This window comes from Phyllostomus hastatus, unplaced genomic scaffold (assembly GCF_019186645.2).
Source record: "Phyllostomus hastatus isolate PE091 unplaced genomic scaffold, TTU_PhHast_1.1 phas_contig_16, whole genome shotgun sequence".
NCBI classification, from domain to species: domain Eukaryota; kingdom Metazoa; phylum Chordata; class Mammalia; order Chiroptera; family Phyllostomidae; genus Phyllostomus; species Phyllostomus hastatus.
This window is the reverse complement of record NW_025333643.1, coordinates 10,991,925-11,012,786: the sequence shown is the minus strand read 5'-3', so window position 1 is coordinate 11,012,786 and position 20,862 is coordinate 10,991,925. Positions and strand designations below refer to the sequence as shown.

The 20,862-nt window shown below is 45.5% G+C and overlaps 2 protein-coding genes across 8 annotated transcripts in view; one reads left to right on the top strand and one right to left on the bottom strand.

The window, feature by feature from the left end:
• Positions 1 to 46: 46 nt before the first annotated feature.
• On the bottom strand, positions 47 to 14,743 carry IL17RB (interleukin 17 receptor B). 6 transcript variants are annotated; one of them, XM_045832517.1, is made up of 12 exons: positions 14,609 to 14,638; positions 13,017 to 13,113; positions 12,338 to 12,362; positions 11,396 to 11,536; positions 9,696 to 9,823; positions 9,119 to 9,245; positions 7,366 to 7,413; positions 5,795 to 5,934; positions 5,337 to 5,414; positions 4,009 to 4,108; positions 2,809 to 2,907; positions 47 to 1,767 (listed from the first exon to the last, which is right to left on the bottom strand). In XM_045832517.1, the coding sequence occupies exons 4-12, from the start codon at positions 11,517 to 11,519 to the stop codon at positions 1,208 to 1,210; spliced, it is 1,404 nt and encodes a 467-aa protein (XP_045688473.1). In that variant the 5' UTR covers positions 11,520 to 11,536; positions 12,338 to 12,362; positions 13,017 to 13,113; positions 14,609 to 14,638; the 3' UTR covers positions 47 to 1,207. The 6 variants fall into 6 exon arrangements, with proteins under 6 accessions (XP_045688473.1, XP_045688475.1, XP_045688472.1 ...); XM_045832519.1 differs by lacking the exon at positions 13,017 to 13,113 and having other exon boundaries at positions 11,396 to 11,494; positions 14,609 to 14,743; XM_045832516.1 differs by lacking the exon at positions 13,017 to 13,113 and having other exon boundaries at positions 14,609 to 14,710.
• The window catches only part of CHDH (choline dehydrogenase), a 38,222-nt gene continuing 32,017 nt past the window's right edge, over positions 14,658 to 20,862 (top strand). The window contains exon 1 of one of the 2 annotated variants that reach the window (XM_045832511.1): positions 14,658 to 14,785. The gene's annotated coding sequence lies outside the window, so the exon portion shown is untranslated. Of the gene's footprint in view, positions 14,908 to 20,862 lie in introns of both variants that reach the window. The other variant, XM_045832510.1, reaches the window with a different exon arrangement.

The window sequence follows — 20,862 nt, the reverse complement described above, 5'->3', positions numbered from 1 at the left end:
CTGAGTGATTGCTAAGTATCTGCTGGTAAAGCAGGACACGGTGAGGTTTCATTCTATGCTTAGTTATTTTGGCTTTTATTTTATGCTTAGGACATGTATTAGGTGTGGCATGACCCTTTAAAAATAATCTACAGATACATTTTAGCAGTCATCTACTTGAAACTGGTCCACATTCTAGAGCATATTCAGTATTACATTGTGTGAAAAAACTGGTATTCTTAGAAAAACACATGTGTTAATACATATAACCTTTTGGTAACCTAAAATAAGAAAAAGATGCTTTTCGGAAAATAAAAAAAGTTAGAAGGCTCAAAATACCACATTAACTCTTGTGTTCTGTAAGTCTGTGGTGGTAGTTTTTTTTTTTTTAACTTAAGTTAGCCATTATAATAACTCATTTATAAAACTACTTTGAGAGTTATCTTCCAACATAATAGGAATTTTTGTTTCTAAACCCAAAAAGTTAATGTAATAACCAAAAAACTCTGAACTATGACAATAACCTCTAACAGCTAAGAGGGCAGAAGTAGACAACAGGTCCACATGTGTATTGGTGTTCATGTTAAAGTTACCTGTACAACAAGCAGATAGGACATTAACCTAGTTCAGAGAGGGATGGTCTTACAAAAACACCAAATAATACAATCGGTTACACATATACTAGGTCATCTGATGAGCAAAGATGGGTTATATTTTTATATTAAAAATAAAGACGTGTGTAACAGGGTTTTTACCTAAGAAGTTATTGAGTGAATTAACAAGGGCTTACGAAATTTGGCATTCATTAAACTTAGAATGTTACAAAAGTAAACAATTCTACCTCCAAGGCAAGGCACAGACAATTCAAGATCACACATTCAGTTGGAAGATGTTTCTTACTGCATTGTCAGGATGGTTACAGTTTTACATTATAACTATTCTTGATTTTTAGTTATGAAAATGATTTAGCTTTATAACTATAAATTTAGTTTCCATTCTTTAGTTAATACTACAGTAGCCAGTAATATTTTAAGTATTGGCATAAAAGTTTAATTGCTAGACTAAAGCACGTATCTTGTTATGAGTCCTCCCTATTCCTTTTGCTAATGCAGGTATATATAAAATCCTCCCTACAAGTCACCCATACAATAAACTTCACAATCATCACAGAAGCTTTTTCAAATTGGAGGGGTAGGAAGCCTTCAAGTTCTCATTTCTAATGGGAGGGCTACACAAAGGAGCAGCTGTTGTGGCAGGCTCGCAGCCTTTTTCGTGCTGACCTGTGCTGCTCAGCATGGAGAAGTTCTGTGCAGAAAGCGGTAGCTTCCTTCATGAGGCGGTACTTGGGGCAGACGTTGAGAGCATGGTAATCGTCTTTGGTATCAGCCTCTTTAAAATAGACCACTATGTATTTGTGCACATGAGTCTGGCTTCTCAGATCGCTGCAGAAGAGGTTAAAGGCCAGGGGGAACAGGTCTTGGGAGTTCTCACGGGGGCTGCCCTCGCTCTTGCCACAGGTACCATCACATACAGTGTTGACATCATTGGAAAGAAGGAAAATGATTTTGTCTGCTGCTTGCTTCTGAGTGGTAAGCCAGTGCACGGGACCCATCTCAGCTATTTTCTTTTTCTGCCACTTGTCAAGGATAACCTCACTTCTGCAATGATTTTGAAGAAATTCAGTGAAGTAACAAACCGTGTGCTGGAAACATATTTCAGATGGGTAAACCACAAGAACCTTAATGAGGGGCAGTAGCACAGTGGTAGGGAAGGAAGTCCTGTTCCTTTCTGTGGAGAGAGAAAAGCATTTGTCATCTATGAACAGCAAATGACAGGCTTTCACTGTAAAGATGTAAAAGCTGTATTTTCTAAGTCCTGGCCACTAAATCAGTTCTCTTAATCAAGCCATACCTTTTCAGGTAAATTCATAGGAATTGTTCCGGTTTAAGGTACTCTGTTTTATGTGGGTTGTTGAACTTGGGTGTTTTTAGTACCATAGGCATGTAAACAGGAACAACCTGACTGCTGCCCTTCGTGTTTGGAGTTGGGTCAACTCAGTAGTTCCGTTTTCTACCTGCAGGTGGTAGAGTTTCTTTACCACTCCTTAAGGTTCAGTGGTGCCCCATTTCAGCTGGAACTTAACTGGAATGGTGCCCTCTGTGTGCTAGTGAACACAGGCTACCTTTGAAAGTACTATAACCAATGACAGGCCACACGGTATCTTCTGAGTGTCAGTATTCCTGAGGTCAAAGTTCCACATGGCTTTCTTAGTGTAGATCATGAGATTAATCTCGGTCTATCTACACCATCACAGAGACTCACAGTCTGCATTTTTATTTCCTTTTTTCCACATGGAGAGGAGGAGAAGCAGAAGCTTTCAGTGTACCACGCTCTAGTCAGCTATGTACAGAGTCTGGCTTCTGTAGGCAATCCTCAATGTTTTAATGTTGGCAAGGTCCTTAGATTATATGAAACCAAGTAACTGGTGTTACACCTTGTAAGAATTATTTTTTATAAAAAGTAGGAACTAGCAGAGAGTACCTATCACAGACACACTGCCATTCCTTGTTAGCTGTCTGCCCATTTCAGTACCTGTCGATGCCTGAATGGTAAAAATGAAACAGATGCTAGTCACCAGATCTGGAGGTCCTGATCCCTGCTTTACCTTACTTAGCAGATACAATCCAGTCAGTGTATGTCTTTTCAGGAGATCTCTTAAGACATTAAATAAATGCTATCTGACTCCTGTCCAATGCCAAAATGTGACTGCCTCTAGAGGAATCTCCTTCAAAAGCAGGTTTCTTCGATGCATGGCATCATAACCCTTACCACATTTCCACGTTAGATAGATCCCAACCGCCAGCACCCATGTGGCCACCAGCAGAGCCAGGAGGAGGAGAGGGAGCCAGCCACTTGGCACATGTCTGCCTGAAGAAAACAAAGCTTATCACCTTGAGCAAAACAAAACCAAATTACCTCCTACTTGGAAGCTAAGATTTTTGCTCTTTTTGCAGAAATTCAGACCCCTTTAAAACCAAGGATCAATAGGTCTCTAAGGGGTCTGAAGAATAGTGTGTTTTTCTAGTGTCCAGATCTATTATTTGATTCTCAGGATATGAGAGGAGATTAAGACTAGTTCTCTAAAATCACTTTGGCTTCTTACTCCATATTTATACTAATGTAACTAGAGTTTACATTTGTTTTTTTGTTCTTTGATGAATTAACTTTATTCTGGGTGCAATTACTTAATATGTAATACACATACATGCATTTTTAAAGGTTGTTCTGTAAGACAGGAAATGTGGGGGATAAAGCCACCTCCTCACAGGATGTCAAGGATCAGGTAAGCTCTGGCTCCCAGATGTGCTCAGGGACCCAGGGGCACTGTGCCCACACAGAGTCAGGACTGTTAGGCACCTGGATTGTTGTTAGTTGGTTTGGCTAAGTTTCTAAAAATAACACCTTCCAAGTTTTGGCCCCATCCCTGGGCTAATTCTAGAACATTTTATTTGTCCATCTGTAAGTGGAAGTACTAACATCTCTAAACCCAGAGACACATTTTCCAGAACATGCTGCTCTCAGGCACCAGTGAGGCGTGTCTTTCAGTGCCAGTATACTACTTTGTTATCCAAATGTTGGCCACATGATCCCATCAAGTTATAGCAACAGGTAGGCCTGGGCCACTCAGACTGATAAGATACGAAAAATGCAGTGAAGTGCATGTTCCTTTATAAACTCAGTCCTTTTATGCTCTTGACTTTTTAAGCAGATCCTCGTGGCTCTAAACATCCATTCCGCACTGTTTATTTTTTCCCCTTGTGTATATTCTGCTTTATAAAGGATCGCAAGGCAATTTTATAAATAAAATTTCATCTTATTCAGCTCTGACATCTTTGCCTGCATACACAGGCAGGGACTCTGTCACATCCCCCACACACCCTGTCACATATTGAATGGGGCAGTGGTGACAGCTGGCCCTTCCTGCTGTGAACCTCTCCGATCATCCTGTGACAATGACTGGGCACTCACTGTTATCTGGAGGGAAGGAGCCACCTGTTTGTGGGCAAAGCACAACAGTTCCTTTGCGACGGATGCAGTCATAGCCACAAGTATGGAAATACGGAACCAACTGAGGGAAAACAAGAGGATCAGAAAGTTCCACCACACTGCAGAACAAAATCTCACCATTATTCCTACTTCCACTGAAACTTCTCTTCCCCTTTTTTCCTGGTTTCAACCCTGCTGCTCCCTCTTGTAATAGGACTTTTTTTCCCCTTGGTCACACTTCAGTGGTAAAGACCTCAAGTCCAAACCAGTGTCCAAAGACTGAAGCACCTTTTAAGTTTCCTGGGGTCTGAACCTAAACTAAATGCAGCTAACATGTCAGTTTCCATATCTAAACAGGTTAGGTTACACTAGGTATATACAAGTATTTCCTCAAAAGAACAAACAGCAGTAGAGCTCCTATTAAGTCATGCTTTATGACATGAAAGTACCCTGGGACTAGGAAAGTCTGGTTCCCTGGAGGAGGATGTAGACAGGCAGCTGGCACGGCAAGGTTCTGCCTTTATGTTCCAGAGAAAGAAAAGGAAAAGCTCCTTATATCTTGGGTAAGGCTGTAGCTCACTGAGACCCTCCATGGCTCACATCATAAACTCAGATTTGAATGAGACCAGAGAGCATCTGCTAGTCTTAACTTCTATTTTTGTTTTTTTAATCCTCACCCAAAGACATTTTTTTTCATTGCTTTTAGAGAGAGAGGAAGGGAGAGAGAAACATTAGCGTAAGAGAGAAGCATCGATTGGTTCCCTCCCATACGCACCCAGATCAGGGACTGAACCCACAACCTTTCGGTTATGGGGCGATGCTCCAACCAATTGAGCCACACCAGCCAGAGCTCAATTTCCTATTGTCTATCTGAGTAAACTGAGGCCCTGTGAGGACAGGCAGTTGCCCTTCAAAGTTCACACACTAATCAGGAAACCAAGCCTTCACATTTCACATGATTTTAACACTTCATTTTACAGTTGAAACTGAAGCTTGGGAAAATAAAATGGTACTCCTGTCTGAGAATTACTCATTGGCTTTGTGACAGAACATGGAAATAAAAGCATTTTGGAAAGTCAACAGCCACTAATAAAAAAGCATAAGACACCGTAACTGTAAGGTCAGCTTCCTGACCTCACCACTGTAAAAACTAAGACAAGAATTGCCCATTAACATCACTTAATGTAAGACTGCTGGCAGAAATGAACAGGAGAGAGCTCACCTATTCCAGTTTTGAAAGGACTCGTCAAAAGCAATTAACGGTGTAGAAATCAGTCTTCCCCTCCCCAAAGCTCCTCACTGAACTGTACCTGGACCACAGCACCTTCACTGTCCTCAGTCACTGGAACCATGATAGAAGTTCGAGTTAGTTTGCTCCGTGCAGATAACTAAGACAAAATCAGTAGTTAGGAACTGTATGAGTGAGTAGATCAATGACTGCCAGTGAAGAAACCACTCTTCTCAAAATGACTTTCAATTCATTAGACTATATGAATGCAGATTCATTTCATACTTCTGACCTTCTCTCTACCTGTATTTCAACTTAGAATCAGAGGGACATTTCCAGTGATGCACCCATAGACTTATTTTTCTCTGTTGAATTAATCAAAATCACCCAGCACAGTTGGACAGTAGACAGTTCTGTCTATGGTCTCTTAAAAGAGAGCCTGTCCAGGGAATCCTGGAGTGCATATGTTTTTCTTCAGTAAGGTAAGGAAAGCTGGAGGTTGAGGATGGGTGGTGTTAAGGAAATGAAGGGAAAGAGTACCTCCAGCGAAGAACTTGCAGTTGAAAAGTTATTTTGGATAACAGCCACGTATTTGTCTCCAAGGGGACTGGTTGTAAAATTGACTTCTACTGTCTTCTCGTCCTTCTTACAAGCAGTGATATTTGGGTCCCAGAGACTTCCTATCAAGAGAGAATCACACAGATGAAGTTGCAAACTCTTCCTTCATCTACGTCCCCCAAAGGGCTTAACAAAAACAAATACAAGTCCCCAGGCACACATCCAAGAGATGCAGGCTGCACTATACAGTGTACTTTTTATTTGTCATTGCTCCCAGAATCTCAAAGTAGCTGCTGCCCACAAATTTTAAGGACCTCAAGTCACTGCTCCACTTCCCCAGGCTGAGGATGGTGGGCAGTATAGACTGGGTTCTGCTGCTCACTTCTGTTCTCAATGTCCATTTTGACTTAAGGGCTGGGATCAGTGTTTTCTCCTTTCCAGGATGGGGAGGACAAGCCATGTGTTGGGGATTTGTCTAAGATTATAGAGCAAATGGATTCAGGGTCAGGACTATAACTACTAGAACATCCTGGGGTTCTAGGGGCTTCATCCTTTGAACTACTCTGCCAGCTTTGCTAGATGTGAAGAAAAAAGGAAATGCCTCACAGGATTCCCTGACAGATCTACTCCCTGAGAAGAAGCCAGTTGTTTCACTCATGAGACTTGCAAATCAGCACTAGGTTAATTTCCAGGAAGGTAATATATAATAGCATGCATTATGTTCCCCATCTAGGAGACCATTTCAGGCCCTAGCTCAGGTGGCCTTTGGGAGTGGCTCTAGGACTGACTGAAGGCCCCCAGACCTCTTCACATCACCATTGCCCTCCATACTCCATACTCTCGGCACAATGCTCAAGTCTGCCAACAAGGAGACCACATATAGATCAGTCTGACAGGGTGCACAGGGATTCCTTATGGGATGGGGGTTTGTAAAAGATGGGGACCAATTCCCCCAAATACCTCTAACTTCTTCAGCATCCTAAGACTATATTACCCAGAAATTTACGCAAGTCCTTGTACAATCCTTGGAAATTTGACACCTGGGACTGTTTGTCGTGAAGGGTCTGATTTCAAAATGCAAAGAGTAGGGGCAGGTTCTAGTAGCCTAGCATGCAAGAGATGACCCCTGTGAGGACACAGGTTGAGAACATGCTGTTGGTTCATTACTTCAGCTAACACTCCCACCTTGAATGTTTGTTAATCCAAGCAGGTTCTCAGAGTCCCCATGACCACAGGTCAGTGGTATTGGTGTATGAGCAGGTGGAAGGACTTATGGATCACCCCTCCAGTCAGGAACAGCTTATAAGCGGCACCATCATCAATGTGGTTTGAGCTAAATTGTTGGTTCAGCCACTGGGGTGGGGCATTTTTTCTGTGAGTGTTGCTCACTACGAAACCCCACTAAGGGTCTGTCCTTCCCTGGACAGACTGGATGTTTGATTCAGTGGGCAGAGAAACTCAACCTCAGTGTCTTCATGGAAGATGGATTGAGTTGTGCTGGCTCAAGTTATGAGTTTCTTTAAGAAACAAAAGCAAATTATGTATTTACTTACCTGCCTCAATGCACTTTTTTTTGTATTTCATTACATGGTCTAGGCAGCCTGGAAATTTGAATGAAAGTTTTTACATTTCAGAAAAGATACCTCTGCTCCACCCCTTGCCAACAAGTAAACACACATATATGCTTACCACACCCATATGAATTGTCAGAATATTCGAGATGTGAGGTAAGATTGCAGATTTAAATAGGACACTAACATTTTACTGTTAAACAGAAGATTATCTAACCATGATGTGGTGACCAGAGTCTAATTTCAATATAGTCTTTATCACAACAGGATCTATGATCCCCAGGAGAAGATTCAAACGGTCCTTTAAAATGAGATTTGGTAATATGTGTAAATAGGGCCCTTTCTAGTAGGTGGAGCTTAATCCACCCCACACTCCCACCGTAGGATGGTGGGCTTAGTGATTTGTTTCCAAAAACTAGACTTGGGAAGGGGAAAAATAGTAGATTTACATGCAGAGGTCTGCCAGATGCCACTTCACCAAGTGATAAAAGTAAACACCACCCATGATGCATGGATGCCACATGCCCCGATAGGATGCCATGGGAAGGGTGGCTCATCCCTGCAGTGTACTCAGACTAGGGGATGTTTCCCAAGATGCTGGCCAGTGCTCCCCAAGACTGTCAAGGTCATGAAGAACAAAGAAAGACTAAAAAGCTGTCACAGACCAAGGGAGACTAAGGAGACACAACAGACAAAATGCAGCTAAAACAGAAAGAGGACATTAATGGAACAGCAGGTGAAATCCAAATAAAGTCTAGAGCATAGTTAACAGAAATGCACAAATGTTGGTTTCCTAGTTGTGACAAATGTCCCATGGTAATATGAGATGTTGCTGATAAGGGAAACTGGGTGAGGGGTATATGGAAACTTAGAACTATCATGGCAACTTTTCTATAAATCTAAAATTATTCCAAAATAAAAACATTTACATTTTTAAAAGTAGGGTATGGCACTAAGAACATCTGGGACCACAATCTCAAAGAACATGATTAGAAATTGCCCATTTGGAAGCTCACCTGAGACAGAGAACAGGCATAGGGTAGAGAAGAGGTGACCCATCCCAGATGGGGGTGGTGTGGGAACCGCTGTAGCCAGACACCATACTGGACCCTGTCACACATGACCCTGTCTCATCCTCATTGCAGTGTGTGTGACATTGCAGGTGTAACACTAGAGACCTGACTGTATGCCATATAATAGGAGAAAAAAACCAGCATTCAACTTGGGGCCACACTGCTTCTCGCTGACAGTTCAGGGGATGAGCCTACTGGTGGCTGTACATCCTCAGAGATTGAGGAGCATGCTATCAAACAACACAGCATGTTACGAAGCAAGACTGAGAAACGTTTTGCATAAATGACAGAGTGTCTAAAGTGCGTGGATCAAGAAGGACCAGGGTTTGAATATCAGCTTCTCTTTTACTGTGTGTGTAACCCAGGCCAAGTTACTTGAGAAGTTTCTTCACCTGTTATACAGGGCTATCCCAACCTTGGAGCTGTTAGAGGCTTAAATGACATGATGCATGTCAAGTGCTCAGCACAGTACCCACCACACAGAAATGGTCTTTTTCCTAAGTTTACCTCTTCTCCACTCTCGGTCGGTACAGTTACTATTGTGTCCATGTTTCAAGACTTGACAAGGCCAAACACCTTGTCCAGGGTACCCCGACCTCTCTATACCAAACTACATACCCAAAGCAAGCATCTCAGGAAGACAGAAGAGTGAGGAAGTTTACCTGGTGAGGTGAAATTCACAGACAAGGAGGGGCTGTCTTCATTCATATTTGCATTGGGGATATTATGGGCCCCAATGAAGTAGAGTGTGTTCAACTCTATGGGAAAGCCAACGTAGGAAAACATCCACTGAAAGGCAAAGCAAGGATCTCCTGAATTTCTGAAATACTGTGATGCAAAAAACATAATAGTTTTGTATTGTCCTTTTCATTTAGAGTTTTATTCCTCAACTTACTGCTGAAACCTAGGTCTCTAGTCAATGTCTGCTTAGGGAATTGACCCCACACAATTTTCATTGTAACTCCCAGAATCAGAGAAGCATAAAATTTTAGAGCCAGGATATAGTCTAAGTTCAGCTCCCCGCACTCTGCTGAGGGGGAAAATGAGGCCAAGAGATGCTGACTTGCCCAAGGCACACAGCAGATAAGTGTCCAAAACCAGGCTTTGAGCCCAGGCACATGCTCTAGGCTGAAGTTGTAGCTGCACACCAGCCTTTGTGGGTAGCACATCATCTACATCCCCAAGCAAAAGGCCTTCCCAGCTTTAATGACAATTAACCAAGTTCCTCAAAATGCTTACTTTTCCACCAGAGGGTCTGGTCTGAGTCTGGAAGGCCTCTGTGTAATTGCACCTCACACAGCTGTAGGACTGGAAGTTGTTTTTGCCTGTCACACAGATCTTGGTGGCCTTCAACAAACGGATGCTGGCTAATGAGATAGACAAGAGAGTTTATTTAGCACTTACTATGTTGCTGACTTGATGCTAAGAGTATACATGCCTCATTTCATACAACAGCCCTGAAGAGTAGGTACCGTTATTGCCCCCAGCTCATTGGGATGAGTGACTTACCTGAGCTTACAAAGCTCCCCGTGGCCACAGACAGGTCTGTGGTACTGGTGTATAAGCAGGTACAGAATACGCATGAGGATTACAAAGCCCAAGCTCATTCCTCCTCACATGTGAGCCTGAATTTCACAGGCTACCTGCAAAGGTGACTCAAGCACTGCACTATTCTGGATTTCTTTAGAAGTAAAAACCCTCCAGAATGTCATCACCAAACCATGCCTGTACTGACTGCACTTTTATCCATGCCAATTCTTATTCCTGGAGTGCCTTTTCTCCTAATCTCTGCTCTCCAGGGTTTATTCTGTGTCTATAACAACAGTTAGCAAATACCGGAGCTCACTCTGCTAGGTAGGGGGCCAAAAGCCTTACTGCATCACCTAATTTAAGTGGGCTTACCAGGTCCCTCTCCTTTTCCTCCCTGCCCCCATCCACTCACAGCTCCTTGAGGGATTCCTGACACTGTCCCTGTGACTGTGCCTGTAGCTGACTCACCTCTCTGTGCCTGGTATTCCCAGATTCCTGAACAGATGGAATTTAACTGAATTTAGCAGGTGGAAGCCACAGACATGAGCTTCAGGCCCCCAGAATTTGTTCATCAAAAGAACACACAAGCTGCCTTGAGGGAATGCCAGGACTTCCACAATGCCACTGGGAAGTGGAAACAGTAATCTATCCAAGTTACTGCCTTTCATTTTTTAAATTTTGTTTTCATTGAATTTATTGGGGTGATGTAGGTTAATAAAATAATAGAGGTTTCAAGTATACAATTCTATAATACATCATCTGTATATTGCATTGCATGTTCACCACCCAAGCCAATGCTTTTCCTAAACCTGGGGGATCATCTCTGGCCTTACCACATCTTCTTCCATGAGATGTAACATTACATACAAAGAGGTACACAGATCAGATGTGTTCCACCAAATGAGTGTGCACACTCATGCAGTCGGTACCCAGGTCAAGGAACACCCAGGGATGTCTCTTATGCTTTTCCTTTCAGTCACCCCCACCACAATGGAACCACTGTCCTGACTCCTAACTGCTTAGATTAGTGTTGCTTGTTTTGCATCTTTAATTAATGGAATCATATAGTTTGTACAACTGTAGGCAAACATGCAGATATGACTGTAGGAATTCTTTTGAATCTAGCTTCTTGGACATGAGAGATTCTTCCAGATTGTGTATCATTATAGATTGTTCGTGCTCATTCCTGTATTGGATTCCATTCTGTGACTCCAATTCTAGTCAGGAATTTGAGTGCTTTCCATTTTTTGCCTGTTGTGAATAATGCTACTATGAATATTCTAGCATGTGTTTTTGGGTACATGTATATATATATTCTTCTGGGTATATGTCTAGGAATAAAATTAATGAATCCTATAGTCTGCACACGTCTGCTTTAGGCCGCTTAACTTTGATTGATGAAAACTTACCATCTGCCCGGAGTATCCAGCTTATGTTCATCAAAATTGAATAGTCCTCTGTTGCAACACTGGTTTTAACAGATTCCACTCGAAGGTCCCTCAAGTCTCCTGGGGTCAGAGTGTGGTTGACCATCCACTCTGGAGATGGTCCTGGGAGAAGGTGAGACTGCCCATGACACATCCCTCCTTGGCCCAATTCGATGACATCTCCTCTAAGTGACCCACCCTGATCTGACCCTCATTCACAACCTGTCTTTGTTCTTGCTGAGGCAGGCCAGACATTTCTCAGCATTGACTGAATTATAACCGAGGTGATACTCAACCTCCTGGCCCCAATCTACAGAGCACTTGGGACCATTCCAGGTGACTCTGTGTGTGTGTGTATGTACGTATGTGTGTGTTTAGTGTATTTGACATGTTTTTGGGCTCAGTCCTGCCTTCCCCATGCCTCAGCCTGGGCTCCAGCCAGCTGGCCCACCAACTCTCACTTCCTACCTCCTAAGCTTTGCCAGTACCATCTCCCCCGCCCCCGACCCCCTCACCCTCCTCATCTACATTTCTTGGGCCGAAGTCCACCTAGTCTTTAAATGCTATGATCTCAAACACTCCCCTAAAACACTTGCTTACTGTTTCTGAGTATAAGTGACCTCCTTCCCACAGCATTCCATCTCCCTCTCAGGAGTGGCACACTTCACTTTCTGCCTTGCCCAGACATTCCTGCCCTGCCTCTGCCCCTTTTACTGTCTTACTGGCCAGGAAGCCAGCTGATCTGAAACACCGGGAGCTCTGCCTCGGGCAGAGAAAGGCTTCTTGTGCATCAGCTAACAAAGCAATGGTTCACCCGAAGCCTGGTCTCTGATGACCCACTACCTGGCTTTGGGCCTGTAAAAGTCCAACTGTGCTTTCAGTTTCGATGTGAAGCCCCAAATACCCATTTCCTAGTGCACCTACCATTTTCAGAGCCACACTGAATCGCCTGCAGGAGAGAAAGAAACCAAGTATCATGCTAAATGCCAGCAAACCACAAGCCAAATTAGTTGAAATACTATCTTTTTTCCTTAAATGTCTACACAAGTAACAAATGCTCAAAGAAAAGCTGAGCTAGTCCACTTCTCAGTTTGGGGGAGACTAAGCTCCCCATGTAGCTAGCTATGATGGACCAAAGATCAGCCATCCGTATACTAGATCCTTAAGCCTGCTTATCACCTCACTTCAAGACCAGAGGGGATGACTCTGGACCATCATGAAAACCCCTTCACACTCTAACGTATAACCATAGGTTTTCAGGGCCAATAGAGGTTTTGTTTGTTTGTTTTTAAATTTTCCCCGGGTTAAGGATTGCCTGTGCTAAGAAGATGAACAGAAGCAAGCCATAAATGCATTTCATGGTACTCTCTCCAGGTTCTTTAAAACATTAAAACATTCCTCTTCTAATACAAAAAGACCAACTTACCTGAGCTATTTATAAAATCATAAAGCAATTGTGATCACATGTTATCTTTTCAAAAGAACTTAAAAAATACGTATCATCAGTGCCCAAGCAAGGCCACTACTACATCTTTTGGAATTCACTGCTCATGGTTTTTAATTAGATGATACAATACTTTGGTTTTGGAATAAAATATTGGACCTTTCAGGCAGCAGCAAGTACTAGTGACAAGACTCAGTGTGGTACGTCCACCAGGTCTGGAAGCTGATCCCCTCTCAGGCTCAACATTTCCAAACACCTTGTAAGACAAAAGGCAAGACTTGATGGTTTGAGTCATCTGGGTTTAGGAGAAACTGTCAGTCGCTCACCTTTGTCTTTTTGAAGCTGAACTCCAAGGGACGATACCATGAGGCATTTTTAAAGACAAATAAGCCACCACAACCGGAGCTGAGTTCTGTCAAAAGGCTGATAATACAGGTTGCAGGAAGCATAGCAACAGCTCTAAAATTTAGAGTTCAGACTGTTGGCCTGACAACAACCACTGCAAAGGCAATGAATTTGTTCTCTAGTGGGAAAGGCCGAGGGGGTGCCAAATTGAGACAGCGGTGCAGCAAGGATCCTCGCTGGCTGAAGACATCAGGGCACGTGAATGGGGTTTCTCTCTCCATAACCATTACCAGGTAACCACTATGCTTTTATGTTATATGCCGTGCTAAAAAGGTAGGGATATAATTTCAAATACTATTTTGCCAATGAGCGTTTTCTTCTTTAGTGAATCAGATTTCCTCAGCCCTTCAAGGCACTGGGGAAGAAAGGAAACTCCTGAAGGAGAGTTCGGGACTTACCAGCTTCAGGGACAAGACACCTCAGCACAACATGAATCAACATGACAAAAAGGGTGACTGGTAATAGAGAAGCAGCTCTTGTGCTCCAAAAAGTGGGCAGACTTCAAGACCCCCAGAAGAACAATATTGAGCACCTACTACCTACTGGGCTCTTTGCTGCTGTCTCACAGGCCTTCCCTGTCCCTCCCTAGACTCTGGTGAGTTAGGTATTACCCTTTGTTTCATAGATGAGGACACCGAGGTTCAGTGAGCATAAATGACTGGATTAAGAATATAGAGTGACATTCGAACCTGGGTCTGTCCGATTGCCACTCCGCTGACTCATGCTGCCTGAAGCCCGGTGCCGACTGGCCAGGACAAGCTGGGCTGCCCTAGGGGTACAGACTTGCTCTCTCTAGACCGCACTCCGCAAACACATTGAAGAGGTATGAACTGGCCGGTCGGCCACCTTCAGGGTCGGGACTCCAGGGCAGTAAATGAGGGAAAGAGGCGCAGACGGGGTCTTACCGGCTCTGGGAACACCGCACCCCAACTCAGCGCGACCAAGCTCAGCAGCACTAACAACATCTCAGGGTCACCGCTCCCTACGGTGCCGGGCCCCGTCCCGCCTCCCGCGGCGCTCTTATCCAGGCGCCCCAGGCCACCCCTCCAGGCTCCGCCTCCCACAGCGCCACCCTGGCCCCACCATTCCCTCCTCCGGTGGGGAACGTGAAAGAACCCTAGTCCGCCAGATTCGGAGGGATGGGCCGGGTCCAGGGGCTCGCGACCCTTCGCAAGCCAAGCACGCCCAGCAAGCAGCAGCGCTTGTCAACCCCGTGCACACGTGCAAGCAGTGAGCCAGGTGCACGATTGCATTCACTTCTGGGGCTGCGCGCGCCCCGCCCGCCCGAGCCAGCCTGCCAGCCTGGTGCTCGCAGCCTGGCGCTCCAGTCACTGCCCCGAGCTGACCGAGTGCGAGACGCCCGCGGTTCCTCTCCCGGTCGCAGAGAGCGCGCGGTGCGCCGGCGCGGACAGTTAAAGTGTAGCGGGGCAGGGCCAGGCTGCCGCCGCCCGCTCCTGCTCCGCCTCTGCTCCTCACGCTCCGCCACAGTCCACTGTCCCACCATTCGGCCCTAGCTGCCCAGGGTGAGTAGCGGGGTACGTGCCCCGACACCCGGCTGACCAAGCCCGTAGCGTTGCCGCCTGCCCCTGCCCCTGCCCCGTACGGCCCTGGCTGCAGCCTCCCGCGGCCTCAGGCCAGAGCTTTGGTGAGTTGGAAGCGCCCGGGCTAGAAGCTGAGACTGGGGCACCACTTTATGCAAGGGCGAGCCCCACTGGCGCAAAAGGGATGGGACAGGAGCAGTCACAGCCTTAACTTAGTTCTTCCCGGAGCTAGTTTATTGCAGGAACTAAGTTCTATGTTATTTATTCCCCTATTCCATCCCAGGCTTTTCTAGTCATTGTAGATCTCCCCAAAATGAAGCCTGACAGTAATGCTTGGGGCTCCCAAGGCTGTTTTTGCTGTGGTCCTACTATGTGCCAGGTTTGGCCCACCTGCTGGGTTCAGCTTTGGGCCTGCATGGAGTGGGTCCAGCCTCAATATCAGTTGGGTTCTGGCATGCATATATGTAGGGTCCAGGTGACATTTTTAGAGGATTGGTCTAGTTTGGAATTTTGATTCTCCAGTTTCAGTGTGTCCAGGATTTCTCAGCATTGCTTTAAATGGAAATTTTGGGCCCTTGTTCAGAGATGCCTACCAACCGCCACAGGTAGTGCAGAGGCTGGGATTTGCATTTAACAAGCCCTCTCTGGTAATTCTGACACAGGTTGGGGAGCAGGGGCAGGTGTTTTTTTTGGGGGGGGGGTTGTTTGTTTGTTTTTGAGAGACAGTGTGGTCTACGGTCATACCATCCTGAACGCACCTGATCTCATCTGCTCTCAGAAGCTAAGCAGGGTCGGGCCTGGTTAGTACTTGGATGGGAGAGACAGTGCAGCTGGGGGAAGAGTAACAAATTTCAGCTGGGCAAACAGTGGATCACAGATCACACAGCTTGCAATTCTGCTGCTTCAGCCTTCTCTGTTTTGCAAAGGACAAGGTGGGTTGACCAGTCAAGATCACTTAAACTTATAAGCTAAATTAGCTCCTTTCTATAGATGAGGAGACCAAGACCTAAAGAGGGATGTGGGTCTTATGGATGTAATTGATGAGAGGTTGACTTATCAGATGAGAGTCAAGCATCTGTTCTTGCTGTGGTCCTACTGTATGCCAGGCCTGGCCTGCCTGTCAGATTCAGATTTGGGCCTGCATGGACAGGGCCCAGCTTCAAGGTCAGCTGGGGGTTCTGACATGCATACTGATGAGGTTCTAGGTGACATTTCCAGAGGATTGGTCTGGTTCCTGACCAAAGAGAAAGGTTCAGGTGGGATTGTTACCTCACCCCTGCCTGCGGCTGGGTGATCCTGAACCCCTCGCTCAAGCTTTCTGAGTAGGTTTGAGCCCTGTGGTTCCTGAGATCATCTCCAGCTCTAATAGTTGCCTGTCTTTCTTAGCAAACACCTGCAGGGTGCCAGTACTGGGTGCAAAGGTTAACGACACATGGGTGTTGGCTCATGGGCTCTCTTGGACTGAGGGTGAGTGCAATGAGAGTATGTTGAAGGGCACATGTGCCTGCCCTGCTGTGAAAGTACAGATCGAAATAGCCTCTTCTGCCAGCTTGAGATCATGAACTTTGTCCCATGGTGCCAAGGAACCACAGCAGAGGTTTAGGTGGTGGTCAGTTTTCAGTTTTAGAAAGGCTGCCTGGTTGACTGTGCAGGGCAGTAGGATGCCAGCCCCTCTGAGACCAGTAGGGAGGTAGCTGCTAACCAAACTACTTCACATAGCTGAGTCCCTGCCACAGGCTAGGCTCCGAGCTGTGTTGAATTTTCAGTTGTGTGCCAAAGCAGGCCCTTCTATAGAAAGGAGTTGCTTGTGAGGGCTTTGGAGACACCAGGGATGCAGAGGTGAAGCCTGGAGATAGGATATGTGAGGCAGACATTTATAGGGGGTGGTAGAGAGGAGAGGAGGATAGGGCCCAGGGGAGAAGAGCTTTGTGGAGGTGAAGGCTAGGAGGAGATGCATGGGGAGTACAGGGGCAATTTGTGGGGTCAGATGGGGCAGATGTCACAGAAAGAGGAGGCTGAGACCTCCTGACCTGCAGAGGCCCTGCTCCATAGTGGCTGCATCTGGCCTGAGGGGCCCCCCTGGCTTAGGTCACTGACAATCAGGTGTGGTTTGGCAAGAGCCGGTAAGGGGGGAATGGGAGTAAGTGGGTTTAGATATGGGAATATGGTGAGAGTGGCTTTGTTTTAATAAAAGGTAAAGCTAAGATTCTTCAGGGAAGAAGATGGTGGTCAAAGGAGAGAAAAAGGGTGATGTGAGGGTGGTGTAGAGGTTGCTGAGCTTGTGGATAGGCGGGGAAGGAGGAGTGCTGGGCACTGATGGGAGACATAGACTGAGTGAGTACTCCCATCCACTGCCCTGGGTCCAGGCTTGAGGGGTGTGGGCCAGAGATATGACACTACTCTGGCTGTGACCCTCTGTTGGATGGGGATGATGCCCTTGATCACCTCTGTAGACAGGAACAGAGTGAAGGATGGAGAGGTGAGCCCTGCAACCTCACCTGGTGTATTCCGTGGGCAATACAGGTGTGCCTGCCTGTCTTCTCAGGAGGTTCCACATTGCTCGGAATGTCATTCCAAAAAGTGTTTCTCTATGAAAGGTCCTTGTTGATTAGTGTGCAGCTTCTAAAGTGGCCTGCTAGAAGGTATACCATTTGTTTGAATGCCTAAGCTCAGTAATGCTGTGGCTTTATAAATTGGAGGCAGGGCCACAGCAGGTCAGGAGGTCCCAGCCTCTTCTCTCTCTGTGACCTTGGGAAAGTAACTATCATTCTAGAGCCTCCTTTTTCAGTTCTGTAAAATGGGCAGATGAGAGTGTATTGAAAAGGGCTAAATAAAGTGACTCAAGTCTTTCAAGGAAGTGACCTTTGGAGATACTCTGACCTTCCCACTTTGGTCATGAACTCTTCCAGGTATGTGTGTCTGAAAGAGCCACTGTGCAGTGTCACTTTATGTTGGGTATTTCATAGACTCTCGTTAAATGCTTGAATGAATGAGTGAATGCATGTTTTCCTCAAAGGCTAGCACCTAAGCCTGCCCATCTGGGAGAACTGAGTTGGGCTTGCTCCTTGTCCTCCTCCAGTGGGTGAAGGCCAGGGACTCTACTAGAGCTGGAAGATCACTCTGTCCAGCACCCATGGTCCCTGACCCTAGACTGCCCGAGACAGGCTCTGTGTCACCGCTGAGGGGTTGAGATCCCACGGCTCCATGTCTCCTGGCTGAGCTACTCACTCACCAGCTGCAGCCTTGGGGGAGACTCTTGCTGTCTTGGAGCTTAAGTCACCCTCATCTATAACATGGGTTTGACATCAGTTCTGCTGGACTGGCAAGGGCTGTCGGGTGACTCTGAAGAGATAGGAGGAAAGTTGAAAGATTTAAAGGTACTGTGGGAGGCAGAACAATAAAAAACAAATATCTCTATGATCCAAATAGGGAAACTCCCTTAGACCCAAGTGACGCTCAGGTTCTGTCACTGTTATCAGACCTTTGTATACCTGCCAGATCCATATTGGGAGGAAAAGGCCATTGGGGTTGTTGACATGTCCCAGGCCCTACCTCCACCCACACAGGTGGAATTTTCCACTTTGTTCCTTTTGCAAATATTAATCAAGGCCCCACAAGTTAACAGTGGACTCATTGTCTGGTGAAGAGCAAGCCGTTTCTGGTGAATGCTGGCTGCCTTCCAGGGCCCCGGTGGCACGTTCTGCTCCAGCTGGTTGAGCTTCACAGAGTCAACAGTCATGCCTGCTTTGAGCCAGGGACCCTGAAGCCACACTGAGGGCTTGCACCCACTGTTCCCAACAGGGCCACACTGCAAACATTTCCTCTGTTCCGGTAAGGAGGGGCTGGCCCAGGAAAGCACACACACACAGGGCACGGGCTTAACTCCACATTAATGCTACTGCTCCTATTGAAATCCTATAATGTCACAACCCATTTGTACTTGCATTGATTTTCATGTGCTATCACATTGAGGTCTCAAAGAAAGTCCAGAACGCAGAGGAGGCAGCTACTGTTGTTTGCTCAAAGTCCCATCTGTATGTGGGGTGATGAAGCTGGCCTCACGGGCTGCAGGGAGCATTCCTGGAGGCTTCAAGGGGTAAAGCAGGAAGCACCCTGTTGGGTGCACATAGCAGACTTGGGGATCTTTTTTTGAACAATGACATTTTAATTAATCTGTTATTCATAATATTATTGATTATAGTTGCAGCATCACTGTTCACACTTAATGGAGGAGGAAATGGATCATCATAAAGTTTTGGCTTTGCACTTTTAATTCTTTAAAATGTGTTTTAGTTATTTGCTTTTGCTCTCCTAACAAACCTGTGAAATGGGGGTCTCTGTTCCCATTTTATAGGAAGAAACTGAGGCCCAGAGTTGCTAAACCATGAATGGTAGCAAAGTTAGGGCTGCAGCCCAAAGGATCTTCACCATCAGCTCCTTTAACTTTTTTAAAAGGTAGTGAAACTTGAAGGCAGAACCCCAATATATAAAACACATGCTCGCAGAGGTTGCATATTTGTGCTTATCTTATAAGCTCACGTTTGTGATTTTTTTTTTATTTTGAGAGTATGTTTATTAAAGTTTGGGACAATGAAGCAAAGAAAGGCTTAGGATAGAAGAAGCAATAGTAGAGAGAGCCTAGGTGGGGTTGCTTTGGCTCTCTTCAAATGTTATAAGAAAGAAACGAGCGTAGGCAGGGCTGCTTTCGTAACTGGAAAATTGTAATGGTGGGAAATTGTAACCCACCCCACCATTCTTTTGACATTGTTTCTTTAAGTGCTGACTCTGACTAACATGTAGCTTATAGATAAACAGCATGTTTGTATGAGAATCCTAGGAACTAACTTCAAAACATACAGACTCCGACCTGCAGGCATCCCAGCTCCAGAGATTTGCTGGCCTTCAACCGTGGAGCCAGGATGTGAATCCAGGATGACCAAACCAGGATGATGCACTCAGGACCATCACTTGCCTTATAGGAATGGACTGTGCTAGTCTGCATGTAGAGAAGTTTTTGACACTCTCTTGATCTCTTTGTTTTGCTTCCCTCCTTATAAAAATGTCTGCCTCCACTGAGAAGTGGACATGGGCTTTCAGACATGAGTCCCCCAGCACCTGAAAATGGGCTTTCAGACATGAGTGGCCAGCACCTGAAAATGAACCACTTTCCTTTACATAAGCACCTCCCTCTTGAGTGTTGGTGTTTGTAGTGGCAGGGAGCTGGACCTGCATTTCAGTTAGATTTTGGCAACCCAGATGGGGCTATATAGACCCCAGTAAGGCCTGGAGGGCTCAGGATGCAGTTCCCAGATGCTTGTGGTAGGCTGACCCCATGGCAGGGATTTCAGGAATTTTCTAGCAGCTGCTGAGAGTTCTTTATTTTAGGGACCTTTCCTGCTCTCCTTCTCAAGGCAACAGCCACCTTTAAATGTTTTGCCAGGGAAAGGAAATGGGCTGTTGGAGGGCTAAGGAGCCCAGACTGGGTAAGTCCCTGGTGTGCACAACCAGAAGTCCCTGCCACACCAGTTGGGTTCTTTGAACTATTTGGGATTCTGTAGGAATCAATAGGTACCACTTAATGGTAGGTACAGTTCAGTGACAAGAAAAATAAATCCCAGTTCCCCAGTGTGGGGTTTGGTTGGAGTGCTTTTTTAATTTTGTTTGGGTATTGTTTTCTTTTCTTGTTGCATACTGCTTTTTAATTGTCTGTTAATTTTGTTTCCCTGTTCCTCTGGAAGGAGGTCTGTTTCTGTTTGAGAGCTCTCATCTGTTTCTCTCGGTTTAGTTATCCTTTGCTGACCTTCCTATCTTTGGGGGACTTGGCTTGATCTTTGCTCTATTGTCCACACCAGGAATCTTCTGTCTTTGCTGTTGGGCTTTTGTGCCATTTGGAACTCATAAAGGTTATTTTCAGTACCAGTTGGTGTGAGATAAGGTCTCTACCATTTGGGCTTCATGAATTTGGATTTCACCAAGGTCATTTGTGGTACTGGTTGGTATGAGATAAGATTCTAAGGCTAGTCCCAGTCCCTTCTTCTAGAGGATTTAGTTTGAGAGCG